Here is a 15,564-nt window from a genome sequence, read left to right as displayed (position 1 = left end):
AAGCACCAGGACCGTCAGGGTGAAACAGTCCGTGGAGGGAGGCGCAGTTAGGAGGCGGAGGAGATGGCGACAAATCGGCCTCCCATAATTGGCAGAAATGGCTGGTGCCGATATTTCATTTCAAAGCTTTTATCAGCCAATACTGATGACGTGCCGATAATATCGTGCACCCCTAGTTATTACACTACTGCATTCATGTCATATTCACATAATTGCAGGAAGTTATATTTACAATATTAATATTAACATTAGATAAAAATCAGTGGTCCCATGATTTAGGCACAATAAACAAAAACACCTGAGTGTGGAGATTTTAAAAGCTTAAAGGGGACATATCATGCTTTTTGTGATTTTCTGTTATTTTCATACTGTTATGATGTTGGATGTCTGTGTTAAACATAGTCAACGGTCCAAAACTTGAGATAAATGTGTAAAAATGTTCCCCTGCTAGTCAAAAGCCAGGGCTTCAGAGCTAGACAGGAGCTAAAATGGATTGTTTCAGTCTGAACTGAGGGCCTGCAAATAAGGAGTTTTTTTAAACTGTAAATCATGCAAAGATATTCCAGTAGAGCCCCAGAATATAAATATGGAAATGTGCATGACACATCCCCTTTAAAATGGACCTCATGAGTCAACTTTTAAAAAAAAACTTAATACAACTTTAAGCCTAGAATTCTGTACGTCAGAAAATAATGAGGTGAGACGACGTGTCTGAAATGTTTTTTCATTAAAAAGAAATCAAAGCTTTTCAGGATTTGGAAAATTTATTTCTGGTTTTTACATTTCTGTCTCTGTTTGTCGGCTGACACTTAACATCTCACTCACATTACTCCTTTGGCTTTCTTTTTTAGCCTGACAGTGGAAACCTCTTCACCAAACTCCTCGCCTACTTGGACAAAACTCCCTTCTCCGCCTCTCCGTCGGCCACAAACCGTAATGACATCGCCATGGAGACACCCAGGGCCCAACAGGTGGGGCTGGAAAACGTCCAGAGTCGGACCAGTGAGGCGGGGATGACGGTGCAGAAAAAGGACGCCACCCAGTCTGTGGAGGAGGTGTCGGAGGTGGAGGGCTGGATCAAAGAGGTGGCGCCTCCTCCCGCTTCGCTGGTGTACGACGAACCGCACAAGAAGACGATGCACGTTCCCGAGCTTCAGCTGGACGTCAAAGCAAACAGGAAGAAGGCTGACGATGACGTCTTTGGTTACGTTATCACCGACACAGAGTGAGTACTGATGGAGGAGGAGTGTAGAGGCAGAATTGATTGATTGATTAAAAAAATCCAATGACGGTATTTTAACATTAGTGCACAACATGAACAAATATTTGATTATTAAATAAGAGTGACCAAGATACTAAATACTCAGTGGTTTTACTCATTTTACTATTGAAAAATAAACCATGCAATAACTTTACAGTCTCTAAATGACTGAAAACATAATATTTGGTATTTCTGTACTGCAGACATACTGCATACTCACACTATTTAATGGACAAAATAATAGAAACAACTCAAACAATGCAATAGAATTCCACAGCAACAAAAACCAAAGCATCTAAAATCACTACAAAGTTAATTCAACACCTCTTTAACGCAGTTTCACCAAAAACTGAAAATTAGAATCTAATGAGGTCCGGATTTACTGCAGCACTGTTTTATTAGACTGCATTAGTTTTATTCATTAACTGGCCACCGAGTGCATAAGCAAACTGTCAAGGTGCTAAACACTGGCTCATAATAACAGTCTGCTGATTTAATGGTTGGACTCTGATATTGATAAATACAAATAATTACAACTTCAGAAATGAGGTAACATTATTTTATGCCCTGCTAATCATCACACCATATTCTGCTGTTGCATTTATGTAAGTTTATGTAACTTTTTACTTGCATATAGTTTAATATAATTATGTAATCTACTTTCTATATGTTGCAAACATGTTAACAACAGCGATTAATCGAGTCCCTCTGAGTTTGTTCTCTCTGGTTTCCCATTCAGAGCTAATCAATATCATTCAATAAACAAAAACAATGCTGTCATATTCCTGCGTTCTCCTTATGCAGCATACTTGATGAACGTTTTTGTCCTCTGAATCGCTGATATTAGTCAGCTGTGCTGCAAAAAAAGAGAGCGGTAGAGGGGATGATTGAGGATTGATCCCTTCAGCAGCTCAAACATGTGATGACGTCTCATGTCTGATATGAATTTTGGGAAAAGGGACAAACTTCAAGGAAAGAACGCTTTTTTTGTGAGAGTTGAGATCAGAAAAGTGAAAGTTCTCGTACATTTTGCTTCATAAAATGAGATCTAAAAGTCTTGAAATGTAGTTTCTCATATCACAAAACATGTATATCTGCCTTCATACTGAGCAAATAGATGTGAAATATTACCCAGGATGCAACAAGACGACACCGCAGGCCATCTTTTCTTGTCATTCTTCTTCACACCAAGGGCAGAATCATTTTCATATTGATTTCTCTTCTCCTCGGTTTGAAACTGAAGCCCTTCAGAAATGCTCGCTGCGGTGTTTGGTGTTGAAACGTCTCCACACATCCTGCAACAAGTGTAATTACGGCTCAAGGTCTTTGTGGCCGGTCCCTGTCTTTCTCTCTTTCCACTCTGATACTTGCTATTCAGCGCTGTAACGGCAGAAAAACCATAAATGTAATAGAGAAAAAAAACACATCTTTGTGATGTTGAGGTCTCGGAGGCTACGGAGAGTCGTCCATCAGCTCACAGTGTTCTCAGTTTTTTTGCACAGACTTGAGTCTTATGGCTCAGTTCTACAGATCATTATGGTATTAATGGGCAACTTAATTTCTTCTCGCTGAATGCGTCAAAGCTTGTATTCAACCAGAATGAATCATTTATCTGTATCTACACTATAAAGCTGCTATTCAACTCAGCAGTACTCGAATGTTCTTAAGCAAGTGTCGGTACATTAAACCAGCAGCCTTGACAGTGTGAACATTCAGCTTTTTATCAGAAGAGGTGCTTTGTCTGGCTTGATTATATAAATGACTGACTAGTTGGCATATACACTGACTTATGAGTTTATTACTGTATTGTAGGAACACCTCGAGTATAAGTCATACCTATATGAAGGTTATAAACTGTTCTTGAAAGGGCATTTATTTATGTCATGGTTATTTTTGAGGCTGTAGTTCATTCGACTTGTATTGGTTTATTGTGTCCATCCAGTTTTTATACAGATTAAAGCAGACAGCTCCTATCTATGAAAGGCATCAGTGACAGTTTTTCACTAAAGGTTGTTTGGTTTTCCCACATTTTGGTTTCCAGTTCAACACATCTCAACGTAAACAGGCAGCGTGAAGTTCATTGACAAAAGCTGCTAAACTGATTAGAAGGCAGTTTTCCAGGTTTTACCGACTTCCTTGATATTCCAGATATTTGGACTATATCTGGTAAGATTCAAACATGGGCTCACTTTCCTGATAAAGATCATTCCTAGCTGTGTTTTCTAAGAGTTTTTCCTCAAGCACTGTTAAATTTTTATGCACATTTCCTTAAAAAAGCACCACTTTTAAGCCCTATAAATATGTACATGATAAATTTGTCAACATCATTTCTGTACGGAGATACATAGTGAAGTCTACAGTGAGATAATGGACCCTATAATAAAAAAAAAAAGATATGGAAACTGAAATGTAGCACTTAATCTGCATGAGAAATGCCAAAAAAATCTTTATTTCAAGAGCACACTAACGTATTGAGATTAAACTAGATATATACAGGATATTTATTAAATAAATCCAGGAGTCTACACACGTCTCCATCACACTACAGTCATCCATATGGTTATTGCTGTTTATATGTACATGATAAGAGGAGGATGAAGGGTACGATGGCGACAGAAACTGGTAGATGTTGGTGCCGATCCGTAATTTTCTTTTTCCCATCGTTGTCAGAAGATCTTTCTGAAATTATTTTATGCATTAAATTCTATCACCAAGCACCAAAAAAGAAAAAAAAACACAAAAAACTTGAAGTAAAACATGTTGTTAAGACTCTCTTAGCATTTTATATGACTGAGTAAGACACTTTGACACATTTGTGATATCAAAGTCTGTTCAAATGGTGCAATTTCATCACCTAAATAGATGATAAAGCAGTGAGAGGAACCATCTTAATCTCCAACTGAAAAATTCACCCAATAGCAGGTAATTCTTGTTTTACATCTTAAATGGATCAAAAGAATCACCTTAATTTTTTCCTTAAATATATTGTTAAAAACTGGTTATATTGTTGTACAGCCAGAAGTAACCACATAACCATCAGACAACAACTAATACATACAATATAAAAATCACATTGAGTTATTTAAAAGGCCAGTGGCAGCAGGGATAAATGAGCTCTTAAGTCTATTGGTCGAGCATCTTGGCAGATCATATCTGTGACCAGATGGAGGCAACTTGATCTCCTCAGACAGGGGGTGGCGAGGGTCAGCCAGGACCGACTGCGCCTGTGTTAGCTGTTTGTACCTGTTTAAGCTCAAAAGCAGAAATGATACTCTGACAGGAAGTGTTAGAGCAATCCTGACAGCAATCTATCCATCAAGGTACAACTCTTGTAACTTCATGAAACGGATTCAGAGGCTGCGTCACTCCGATCGTAGGTGAGCAGCTGGAAGGTTTAAGATGTCCTCCGTTTCTTTTGTACCGCAGGTGTCAGTCTTCACCGTGCTCGGCTAAACCTTTACAGTGACTCTTCAAAGTGTCTCTTGACAATTCTGGTGAGATCTCTGAACTTCAAAAGGACAAAAAAAAGTTTTCGTTGACAGTTGGAATTATTGTGTCAAATCTTCTCCTCGAGAGAGCGAAACGCTGCGTCACCCACAACATGGAAGAATGCCACTTCAAGACTTTGCATTGCAACAGAAAGAAAGAGAGTCACTTGTGGAGTTATGAAACCTCTTCTGCATGACAATCTTCTCAATATCTTCATCTTTTCACACATATCTCGGTATTTGAATACAGACAAATCTTCACGTCCGTCTGTGTGCGGTGTAAAAGGCTCAGTGGCAGTTTGGTTTACAGCCACATCTGACCGACCTGTTCGACCTGGTGAAAATGTCATCCTGCACTACTCAAAAATAAACCAATAATGCGATAAGGCTGCCGCTGTTCAGCATTTCTTATTCGTGCTGCCTGGTACCAGACCGCTGAATACTCTGTTCACTCTGTTCTCCTCAGTGTCAAGCTGTGATTTGACTGTAAGGTCAACAAGGTTCTTCAGAAGTGTTCGTTTCTGAATTTTTAAGAGAGTTTTAAGATGTCAGGCTCATAGAATCCAACAATATCTCTTGATGAGAAGAAGAACATGAACAAGAATCTACAAGACTGCTTATTCATAACATCTCACAGCTCATAGCTTTCTTTAAAGTTGCCAAAAACTCTTAATATTTGGTATCAGCCAGTAACGAGTCTGATATGATAAATTAGATTAGAGATTTTTGTGCCCAAGATGCTCAGTATACATAATAGAAATAAATATATACTGTATATAGCAGCAGATGTTGTTCAGTGTTGAATAAATATGTATCGGACACATTGAAATGACAGCCGTATCGCCCACTAAATGAAAAATAGATCCAAACACTGGGAGATGATCAGCTTAAATGATTTATATTATATAAATAAAAGAACCTGACTCCTGAAATTTACGTGATGTGATCAGCTGATAGTTTTAGTCTCAGTAACACATGTCTATAACGCATTATAAACATACTTATAACATGTTATAATGTGCTTATAGCACTCCATAATTATAGTTAAGCACTCATAAATATTCATAATGCTTTATAACAATAATCATAACACATTATTAAGCATTTTATAATCATAATAGTTCATAATTGCTGGTCAATCACTGACAATTATTTTGAAAGGATCATAGTATATTATAATCCTCATAGCTGTAATACATTATAATCATCATATAATTCATTATAATGTCATTATAAGTTACTTTAAGTGGTTATTTGGTGCTTTAAGTAAAGTGAGAGAAATATAATTAAATCTATGTGTAGTGAAGGAAGGTTCCCACAGCGGGGCTCAAACCTCGGCTACACCAACCAGTCAACCAAAGAATGAAGCCGTTGGCTACCGGCCAGCGCGTCTAGTCATCCGTGGTCGTTACTCTCTAGAGGGCACCGACCTGCGCTGTGACACTATGCAAGAACAACACACAAAACGTTGTAAAATTAATTTATATGTGTAACGGGTCAGAACAGAAATTGAGTTCTCAAATCTGACACGACTTTTTGATTCTCTCACTGCACAAGCGCTTCATCCCAGCGCTCCCCAGCGCCCCGCCAGCACTTTCCTGCCAGAGAGAAACGCTGTGTGGACACGAGAACTCACCAAGGTTGAGACTTACCAAGTGTTAACACCGGTGAATGGTCTGTACCTGTTTTTTAAGGAGTCACTTTGATTGATTTACATAAAAGTAAATTATAAGGGTACAGGTAAAGTAGAATTGTTTCAGGTATTATGAGTCAGTTTAGTGTTTAGAGTGAGTTTTTTGGGGGAAACATTACATCAGTGAAATGTAAATGTCCGTCTTTCAGTTGTTCATCATCAAAGTACTCAATTTCTGTTCTGACCCGTTAAGCATATCAATTAATTTCACAACATTTTGTGTGTTGTTCTTGCATAGTGTCACAGTGCAGGTCCATGCCCTCTAGAGAGTAACGACCACGGATGACTAGACATGCTGGCACTTGGCCAACGGCTTAATTCTTTGGCTGACTGGTTGGTGTAGCCGTCTGGGGTTTGAGACCCGGGGTGGGAACCCTCCTTCACTATATATTCTCACTTTACTTAAAACACCAAATGACCACTTAGATTAACTTATAATCACATTATATCAATGATTATAATGTATTACAGCTATGAGAATTATAATACACTATGAGTCTTTTCCCTCCCTTGTGAAATTCTCACTCTGAGCAACTTTTTGCAACACTAGGAGACTGAGGTGGTCAAAACACAGTAAAGTACAGTAGGATGGCTTTATTTTAGCCAACACTGATCCATGCACATATATTTTAGCTGTACTTTTTTTGCTATGTAGCTTTGGGTGAGAAGTGATGGATAAATGATGCCCGGTAAGGAGTGAAGCATCCTCTCTTCCTCTACAACAGTGCTGCGGTGATAGAACAGGTGTAAAAAGACAGATTAGATGCAAACTTCTGACATTTTGGCACTGTGGCAAAGGTGAAGGCTGATAGCAGGAACCTCCCGGTGGGTTCAGCGTATCATCTCCTCCTGTGGCCCGTGGCGAGGAGTAGGAAGAGGAAGAGGAAGAGGAGGAGGAGGAGGAGGAGGAGGAGGAGGACAGGGTGATTCATCACAGCTGGAGGAAAACACCTGCTCCCCAGCACACACACACACACACACAGCAAGATGTAGACACACACATTTGTTTTTTTCACCATCCCTTAACCCTTCAACCCATAAATGATTATCCCCAGTTTTCCCGTCCCACACACACACACACACACACACACACCTGATGAATCATGATGCACATTACTGTTGTGATTTGCATCTTAAAAAGTTATTAAAATGCAGTCATATTCTTTCAAAGAAAATCTCCTGAAATGTAAAGTATTGCTTAACACACTTCAGTTTACAACGTTGAGGACAAAAAACTTAGAACACATCATGAAGCAGTTTTTAATGGATTTTACTCCTCAGTTAGCTTAATTGATAATCAGGCAGTACAAGGTTATTGGCAGGGGAAAAAAGGGGCATGTGTCTTATTTTGTCATTCCTGAAGTCTAACATCAGGAATCTATAATCATGTATTTCATAATATGTACCCACAATTCCCCTGGATTTGTTACCTCAGCGTGCTCTATCGGCAGTTAATTAGTTTCACAGGTTTAAAGACCTTCCTTTGATTAACTGCTATACAAGTCCACGGCTCTAAGAGGTTATTATTTCCTTACATGCACGCATGAATAGTACAAAGCTGTGAAATGACTAGATGGCAACAAAGGTCACCTTCAATGTCCCTTTAATTTGTAAAACTAATCATTAATGTACAACAAGAAAACTTTTCAAACTAACAGTGTTTTTTCAAAGTGGTAAAAAAAACGAACGCTTCATACTTGCTTTCAATGACAGCATTTGCTTCAAAGGTCTTCAGTAGCTCAGTGATATTATGATTATGTCTGTACTATGTCTGTATTATGTCGCCTGGTTCTTATTGTTTATGTTGGTGATTTCAGATTAATTAAACCTTAGTTGTGGTGTTCTCCTCTGTCAGTATTGTTGTTGATTAGATTTAGGTTTGTCAAGTCTTTTCCTCTTTTCTTTCTTTGGCATTTTGGATTCCTCCGGTTGTCTCGGTGTGGAAGGATCGCTGGAAAAGCCCCAAGGGCGAGAGATGTTTTTGATGTTTCAAGAGATCCTTTTGTTCAATGAAACCTGTGGCTAACATCCAACAATCTTCTACTCAGACACTCCAGTCACTAAAGAGTATGAATCATTTGGTGTCTGACAGTCTGCAGAACCTGGTCTGATAATGTGGCTGAGCAGGAGGCTGTCCTCGTCAGAAAAATGACAACATCGGTTGTTCGGACGTTCAAAATGACAAATGTTTCCCTGACAAGCTCTGCTTCGAGGTCACACAGATATTAACTGTCCTATTTTGAGGATTTTTCAAGAGACATTTGTTTTCATTGGTTGTGAGATACAACTAATCCCTCTATTTTAGACGGTCATCCCTCAGAGTTTACCAATGTTGAACACTACGAGAAGTACGACCTAATTTATTTGCCTAATATACTAATTGTGGCGTTTCAAATAACATAAATTGATTTTGATCAAAATTTGGTTGCTAGAAACTGACTGAGTCCTTTGGAAGAAGTCGTTTTTCAAGGAAAAACACCAAATATTTTCTGGTTCCAGCTTCTCATATGTGACTATTTTTCTTCGTCATATATGACAGAAGGTTTTGGACTGTTAGTCAGACATCACTGTGGCCTCTTTTTTCACTATTTTGTAGCATTTCATAGACTAAATGAATACTTGGCAGAATAATCAACATTGAAACTAATCGTTAGTTGCAGCCCTAATATTTACATTATGATTTTTGCTGCTTTGCATCAGCAGCGACACTGGACAGTACAGGCTTTTGTTTTGTTATCAGGTGCAGACTGATAGGAAATGCAGGATCACATTCATCAAAGCTGTCGTATCACACAGGTTTGATGCTTAACCCAACTTAGTGAATGCTGCAGCCATCAGCATTCAGGATCTACAGGCTGGCAGAGTGATCACCGGTGTCAGATCTGAAGCAGCTGTTGTGCGCTGTGGAGGACTGACTCATACTGTGGGCTGTTGTAGCTGCTGTCTGTTCTCCACTGAAGAAGGAGGAGATAGAAATCTCTGCCTGTCAGTAACTTTTCATAGACGGTTTGTCTTTTGTTTTTTCTTTGCTGTGATTCAACCAGAGTCAGTCATATTCTCTTATTATTATGAAAAACTTATAATCCTTAAAATTTTCACTGCAGAAAACACAATTATTGAGACGATTTTCGACGGCACTTTTCAGTTTTAGCCATTCAATGTATTTGCATTTCTTTCACTGTAGTATTTCTCTTTGTCACTGGCTGAATCCGCCTCTCCTGTCTGAGATTCAGATGACATATTCACAACAGTGTGACCAGGAAGTTATGTGGATGCAGTTATTTGAAAGATGAAGCTTAGCATAGTTGACTGTCTTCTAAGGATTTTTTATTTTTAAAAGTAAAACTATAATTTTTCCTCTTTTATTACACTGACAATGTAATTGCTCAAGGTGAGTTTGCTGCCTCTGGTGGTCGACTCACGTGTCATTTTGTATGTGACTATGGGAGCTGTATTCTTTAAACACTCGCCTTTGTCATCACACTGTAAACCCGGATAAGTTGATTAAAACAGAAGTATCAACCCACCGTTGTCTGTTGTAGCAGGTCAGCTAACTGCTTGCCTATCCGACCTGTCTTCCTCTTGAAGATTTCCATCAAGCTTGGACACAAACCATTAAAGAACTCTTCTTTAAGATTTCTCCCAACAACCCTGTTAAACTCCAAGTATACCTGAAAACTTTGATATTCAGGCATAGTTACTTATTACACTTATAAACCTCTCTGAACATATTGTCCAATGATGTGTGTAACACAAATAAGACAAGAAATCTAAAGGACACTTTCAGTGAATAGCGCTGGCCAGCACCGGACCATCTGGCTAATGTCAGGCTCATGCTTTACGACCTCCTTCCTCCTAAGGGCAAATGTGATGTCCATGTTTTTTCTAATAAGAGAATCATTTGGGTTTTTCTTCTGCATTTCATTGACCGTGGCCTCTTGAACCGCTTCAAGCCCGGCAACATCTATTCCCTTTGGAAATTCTCTTTAAGGCAGGGGTGTTCTGCTACCAAGGCTTTTGCAACAACTTCAAATTCCTCTTTTGTTGGGTAGGCTTTTGTAGCCATAGATTGTCTCCGCCAGCTTCTCAAGAATATCATACTTGATATCCTTTGTCACTTTCAGGTAAGTGCCATCACAAACATACATCAGATTTCCTTGGCGTAATCTGTATTCCACGTCTACAGGAAACTTTGGAATGTCAAATACCTCAGGCCACTGTTTTCAACCCTCCAGAGATGAGGTAGACAAGATGTCTGTGTCAGGCTGGCTGCTCACGTCACTGCTTATTTCACTTTGTGGCGCTGGGATGAGATCAAGGACAGGAATAATTCGGATGGTAGGTTTCTTAGGGAGGTCAGAAATGTTTGTAAGGTTACAGAGTGCATTGTTGAATTCAGGGTTCTGGGTTAGCTGCAACAATCTGTGAAATCTGACCAAATTCAAGGAGACCTGAACAGGAACCAATACAGAGCATCATGTCTAGGTTATACTTGATTCCGTCGATGTAGACAGACGATGCAACAAGCACTGACCCAGCAGTGGTTTTCAATGTTTTCAGGGAGTACTCTCTGAACATCACTGGGAAAAGATGTGACCAAGACCATTGCAACCTTTGCAATATCAACTGCTGGCCTGAAAAATGAGCTACAGTCCAAATGGTAGCTGAGGGCTTTCTGGTGTTTAGTAGTGTCAGGGCCACATTTTTAAAATTCTGGGACTCTCTGACTACTTTTTTGAAGAATTTATGCTTACCCTCAAAGCGCATAGTCCAAACATCAGTCAAAGGACCAAATTTCTTTATCAGGTGAGGATAATGTTCCACATAGTGATGTTTTGGTCGCAACCTGAGTGTCATCAGTATGCTTAGGTGCCACAACAAGCTCTACAATGTCTTTGAGGAGCATGAGAATTTCCCAAGAGTTATTTCCCTCAGGGACACAGTGACCAATAAAAAGTGGAAGAAGCCTGATGTCGGACCAGTTCTCATGACCATTTCCACCAATGGTCCCTTTGGTTGAAAATCCTTTGCCAGTTGTCTGAGGCTAATCAGTCTTGTCTGTAAACATGTATTTAAAGGACCTAATGGCCTCATTTAGCATATCTAAAGTAAAATACTTCTTGGCAATCAGGTCTGTCAGACACAAAGATACCTCAACTACGACAATTCCCTCCAAGACATCATGTGAAATGTCAGGAGGGTAACCCTTGACCACATGGAAGTGTTTCAGATTTTTAGTAAGAGGACACTGTCCTTTCACCCCAGAGTTTTGACTTAAGCTTGAGTCTTTCCTCACCTCTTGCACATGTCTGTCATGAGAGTTTTTATCTGTGAGATGAAACGAACCACAACGTACCTCTTGTTGCTGAATGTCACCTCTGGATGCTGTGCAGACTCTGCAAAACTTGTTTAATGTGAAGCTCTCATGGAAACCTGCAAGTGAATGGGCAGCAAGGTTATCTGCTGCTACACACCCTTCACACTTGTGCCTAGCCGCTCTACATAAACACCATGCTGTTCTAATGAGACAAGATCATGGATAAGAGGTTGCAGAACTTTCTCATACCCACACTGTTTGATTGTGGAGGTGTTGCAGAGTAGAGCAGGCTGAATAGAATTTAGTGTTGATCTGTATTTGGCAGGTACATTACCAATAACCCAATACACTGCACACATTTTGTGTTTCTGCTTTGATGTTCCCAAAGGATTGGCTACTTCAAAGTCATCAAGATATAGTATCAGTGCAACTGTGAACTCATCCACTGAAAGAAGGCAATTTTCCTTAAAGTGCTCTCCATCGGCATATGAACTATATTCATGTGGGACATGCACCTTTTCTGACATTGCTTTATCTAAAATGTCAGTTTTGTTTAAAAGTTTCTGTAGCATGTGTTGTCTGGGGACATATACAACTGTTTTTGTGCCTTTTTCAACAACATATTCTACAGGCATCACCAGGGGAAACTTATTCCTCACATAGGCTGCCCTCTTTTTTACAGTTCCTAGAGATCCATGTTTGCCACACAGTGATGTCATCACATTACTTTCTGAAACAGCATAGATAACTTCTTTTACAACTAATTCATCCACATGTGGATAATGTTTCTTTCTAATGGTTGTGACAGGTCATGTATTTGGCAAAGGTGTTGTATCACTTCTTGTACAGCACTCTCTGGGATATGCAGACTAGTTTGCATTTTCAATAACAGAGATATGTTCAAGCTGTTTTCCTAAACCACAAAGATCATCGCAAGTTTCTTCCATGACCTCTTGGTCTTCTGTGTCAGAAGTTGCCAGTTGCTCTAGTTCACCTTGACTTTCACTGGCAGCTTCATCACGAGCATCACTGGTTAAACTGACAATTATTTCAGACTTGAAATTCTTCCAAGTATGCTCTCTATGTGTTTTACTTTTGTGTGCATTGAAAGTGGAGTATACACTGCTCTGAAATTTACAGTCTTTATAAGGACAATCAACTTTGTGATTTACTTTTAAGTGAGTACTCCGTAGATGAGCAAAGTATTCAGTTTTATTCAATGTACACATACATTCTTGGTACAAGCAAGGTAAGGGCTCAGTTCTTGCATAAGTCCCTTGTTTTAGCCTATAGTGTTTAAAAAGCTGTGTTCTCTTCTCACAGATGGCAGGGCAGTACTTGCATTTCCAAGGCATTTTAATATGGCTTTAAACAAAAATAGTCAGGCAAATGAGGCTAATGTTAAAAGTGGGCATTTTTTCAAAACTACATTAAATAATTTGAATTTTACACTACTGTTGCAAAACTGTATGTAGCGAACACATAAGTAGGGAGAACTACTCTAAAAACACAATGCTGCAATTGTCCAATGTTCAAAATTTACCTGAGTCAACCTCAAATTTACACACATTCAAATGTACATGTTTCAAACTACAAAAGTTCCAAAATTCTGATATTTTAAAGCTGAAATTTTATTTATAAAGTTAAAAACAGCAAAAAAAAAAAAAAAAAAAACTGTCTGTATTTTGTACAAAGACTACTGTGACTTTTTGGAAACATTATTTATTTATTTATTTATTTTTTTGCTTTTTTGGTGAGATGTCTTTATAAGACCTTTTGGGTTTTTATTAAAACCTCACCAGCAAAATCCTTTTTTACCCCTTTAATACATCATTTTTTGGGTTTTTTATTTGTACAAATAAATACTGTATGTCACCAAGTCACCCATGATTATAACTCTAAAGGTTCAGTTCGCCCAAATTACAAAGAAAAACAAAAAAACCGTTCAGAAACTCCAATGAACACCAAACAGAATAAAAACAGAAATAACTAAGTAGACAGCTAATTTCCATTATTTGATGTATTTAACAAGTGAGTGATTTGCACAATTTGAAGGGACAGCTCTCCTCTTTCCTCTCCATATTCACCACCGTCAGAGTCACAGCTGGTGTTGAGATATATTGTGCATCCTGCAGGTGTCTGGAAGCGTCTCTTGTCTGCATTTAAATTCAGCAGAGGGAGCTGAGAGGAGGTCAGACGAGTCCACAGCAGATAGGAAGCAATTAGCTTGGAGTTTGGATATTGAGCTTTAAACGCGGTCTCCCAGCACACACAAACACACAGAAAACACACCCTCTCCTCATCTTCCTCGCCCCTCTGCACGCATCGAAACTGTTTTAATTGACTACTTCATTTGTAATTCCTCAATTGTTAGTTTCTCTGTCTAAATTTAGCTGATATACGGGTATCAGCAGTAAAATTTACTGAAGTATCCAAAAGTCCTGACAGCGGGGAATTGAGTTTTACTGTTGAGTGAAAACAGATCAGCTGTGAAAGGAAAACAGTAACGACAGAAGGAAAGAAGGAAATAGGGCTGCAACTAATGATTAGTTCCATTATTTCGATTAATCAATTCATCATTTGGTCTGTGAAATGTTAAAAAAATACCATTTATGACGTCTTGGAGCCTACAGTGATGCTTCCGATTTGCTTGTTTTGTCCAACCAACAGTCCAGAATCTTAAGATATTCAATTGACTCAATTGAATTGTTATATATGTCGAAGAAAAACAGCAAAGTCTCACATTTAAGGAGCTGGGACTAGAGAAATTTTAGTATTTTTGCTCGAAAAATGACTAAAACTTTTAATCAATTATGTATAAATAGTTGCTTTTTAATTTTCTGTCTATTTGCTTAGCGATTAATTGACTAATCGCTGCATTCCTAGAAGGAACAACAGAATGAAGACAGAGGGAGGGAAAGATGCACAGTAGAGAGAAAACAGAGAGCAGAGAGTGAAGGAAAGAAGAACAGTGGGAAAGAAAACAGAAAGAAGAAGCAAGAAATAAATACAGCTGTCAGATCACACAGAATCTAAAAGTTATTTGGTTATCAAACTGAAACAAAACTGTTACTACGAGTTCCTGAAAAGCTGAAATTTTGGAGATTTTTAACAGAGAGGAGCTCATGTAAAATGAATAAAATCTTACTCAAGTAAAACATCAAGACTTTACTCAAGTACATTTACTTTCCACGTCTTTATTTATTTATTTTTTTACCATTTTCATATCCAAATAAACTGAGCAAATGTCAATTTCTGAGCTTATTGTCTCAAAATCTTCAAAATGTGTTGACCACCATGCCAGTACCTTGTTTTAAACTGTGCCACTGATTTCCATATCTAACCACAGATATGCAGATATATACTGTACCAGAACTTCCCTTCAGGCTCCAGGTTGAGTCATTTTTTCTATATTACAGCAATAGTGTTTGGTTTTCAGTCAAAAAAAACATCTTGTTAGAGGAAGCCCACATGTAAGCGCACAAACAGAGGTCATTCTCATTGTGGAATAAAGCCAAAACCATTTCATTTGTTAAATGACTGTACAGAGTTGGTGTTTAAGCTCTGACCTTGTCACTTCCTGTCGGAGCACACAATGAGAGCACAGGGAACGACGATAACAAGCCTGTTTCTGTCGACGACCTTCCTCACTTCCTCAGTATTCACCTCACCACCACCACACTGCACTTCCCACCTCTCCACCTCACACCTATCTGACCTCAACTGGAAGCTTTTGTGTGTTAAAGTTGTTTTTTTCTTCTGGTTTTCTGGTCTTATCTCATTCAAATTACACTCTTGAGTTCTT

General features: G+C 38.7%; 1 protein-coding gene across 5 annotated transcripts in view; it reads left to right on the top strand.

The window, feature by feature from the left end:
• The window catches only part of LOC137194613 (receptor-type tyrosine-protein phosphatase N2-like), a 251,576-nt gene that overhangs the window by 65,938 nt on the left and 170,074 nt on the right, over positions 1 to 15,564 (top strand). For all 5 annotated transcript variants that reach the window (XM_067606684.1, XM_067606682.1, XM_067606687.1 and 2 more), the window contains exon 9: positions 852 to 1,225. In XM_067606684.1, the coding sequence (XP_067462785.1) occupies positions 852 to 1,225 (374 nt within the window). The remainder of the gene's footprint in view (positions 1 to 851; positions 1,226 to 15,564) is intronic.

This window comes from Thunnus thynnus, chromosome 12, assembly GCF_963924715.1.
Source record: "Thunnus thynnus chromosome 12, fThuThy2.1, whole genome shotgun sequence".
In the NCBI taxonomy this organism is placed as follows: domain Eukaryota; kingdom Metazoa; phylum Chordata; class Actinopteri; order Scombriformes; family Scombridae; genus Thunnus; species Thunnus thynnus.
Note: the sequence above shows the minus strand (reverse complement) of the source record. Positions and strands in the feature narration are given on the sequence as shown.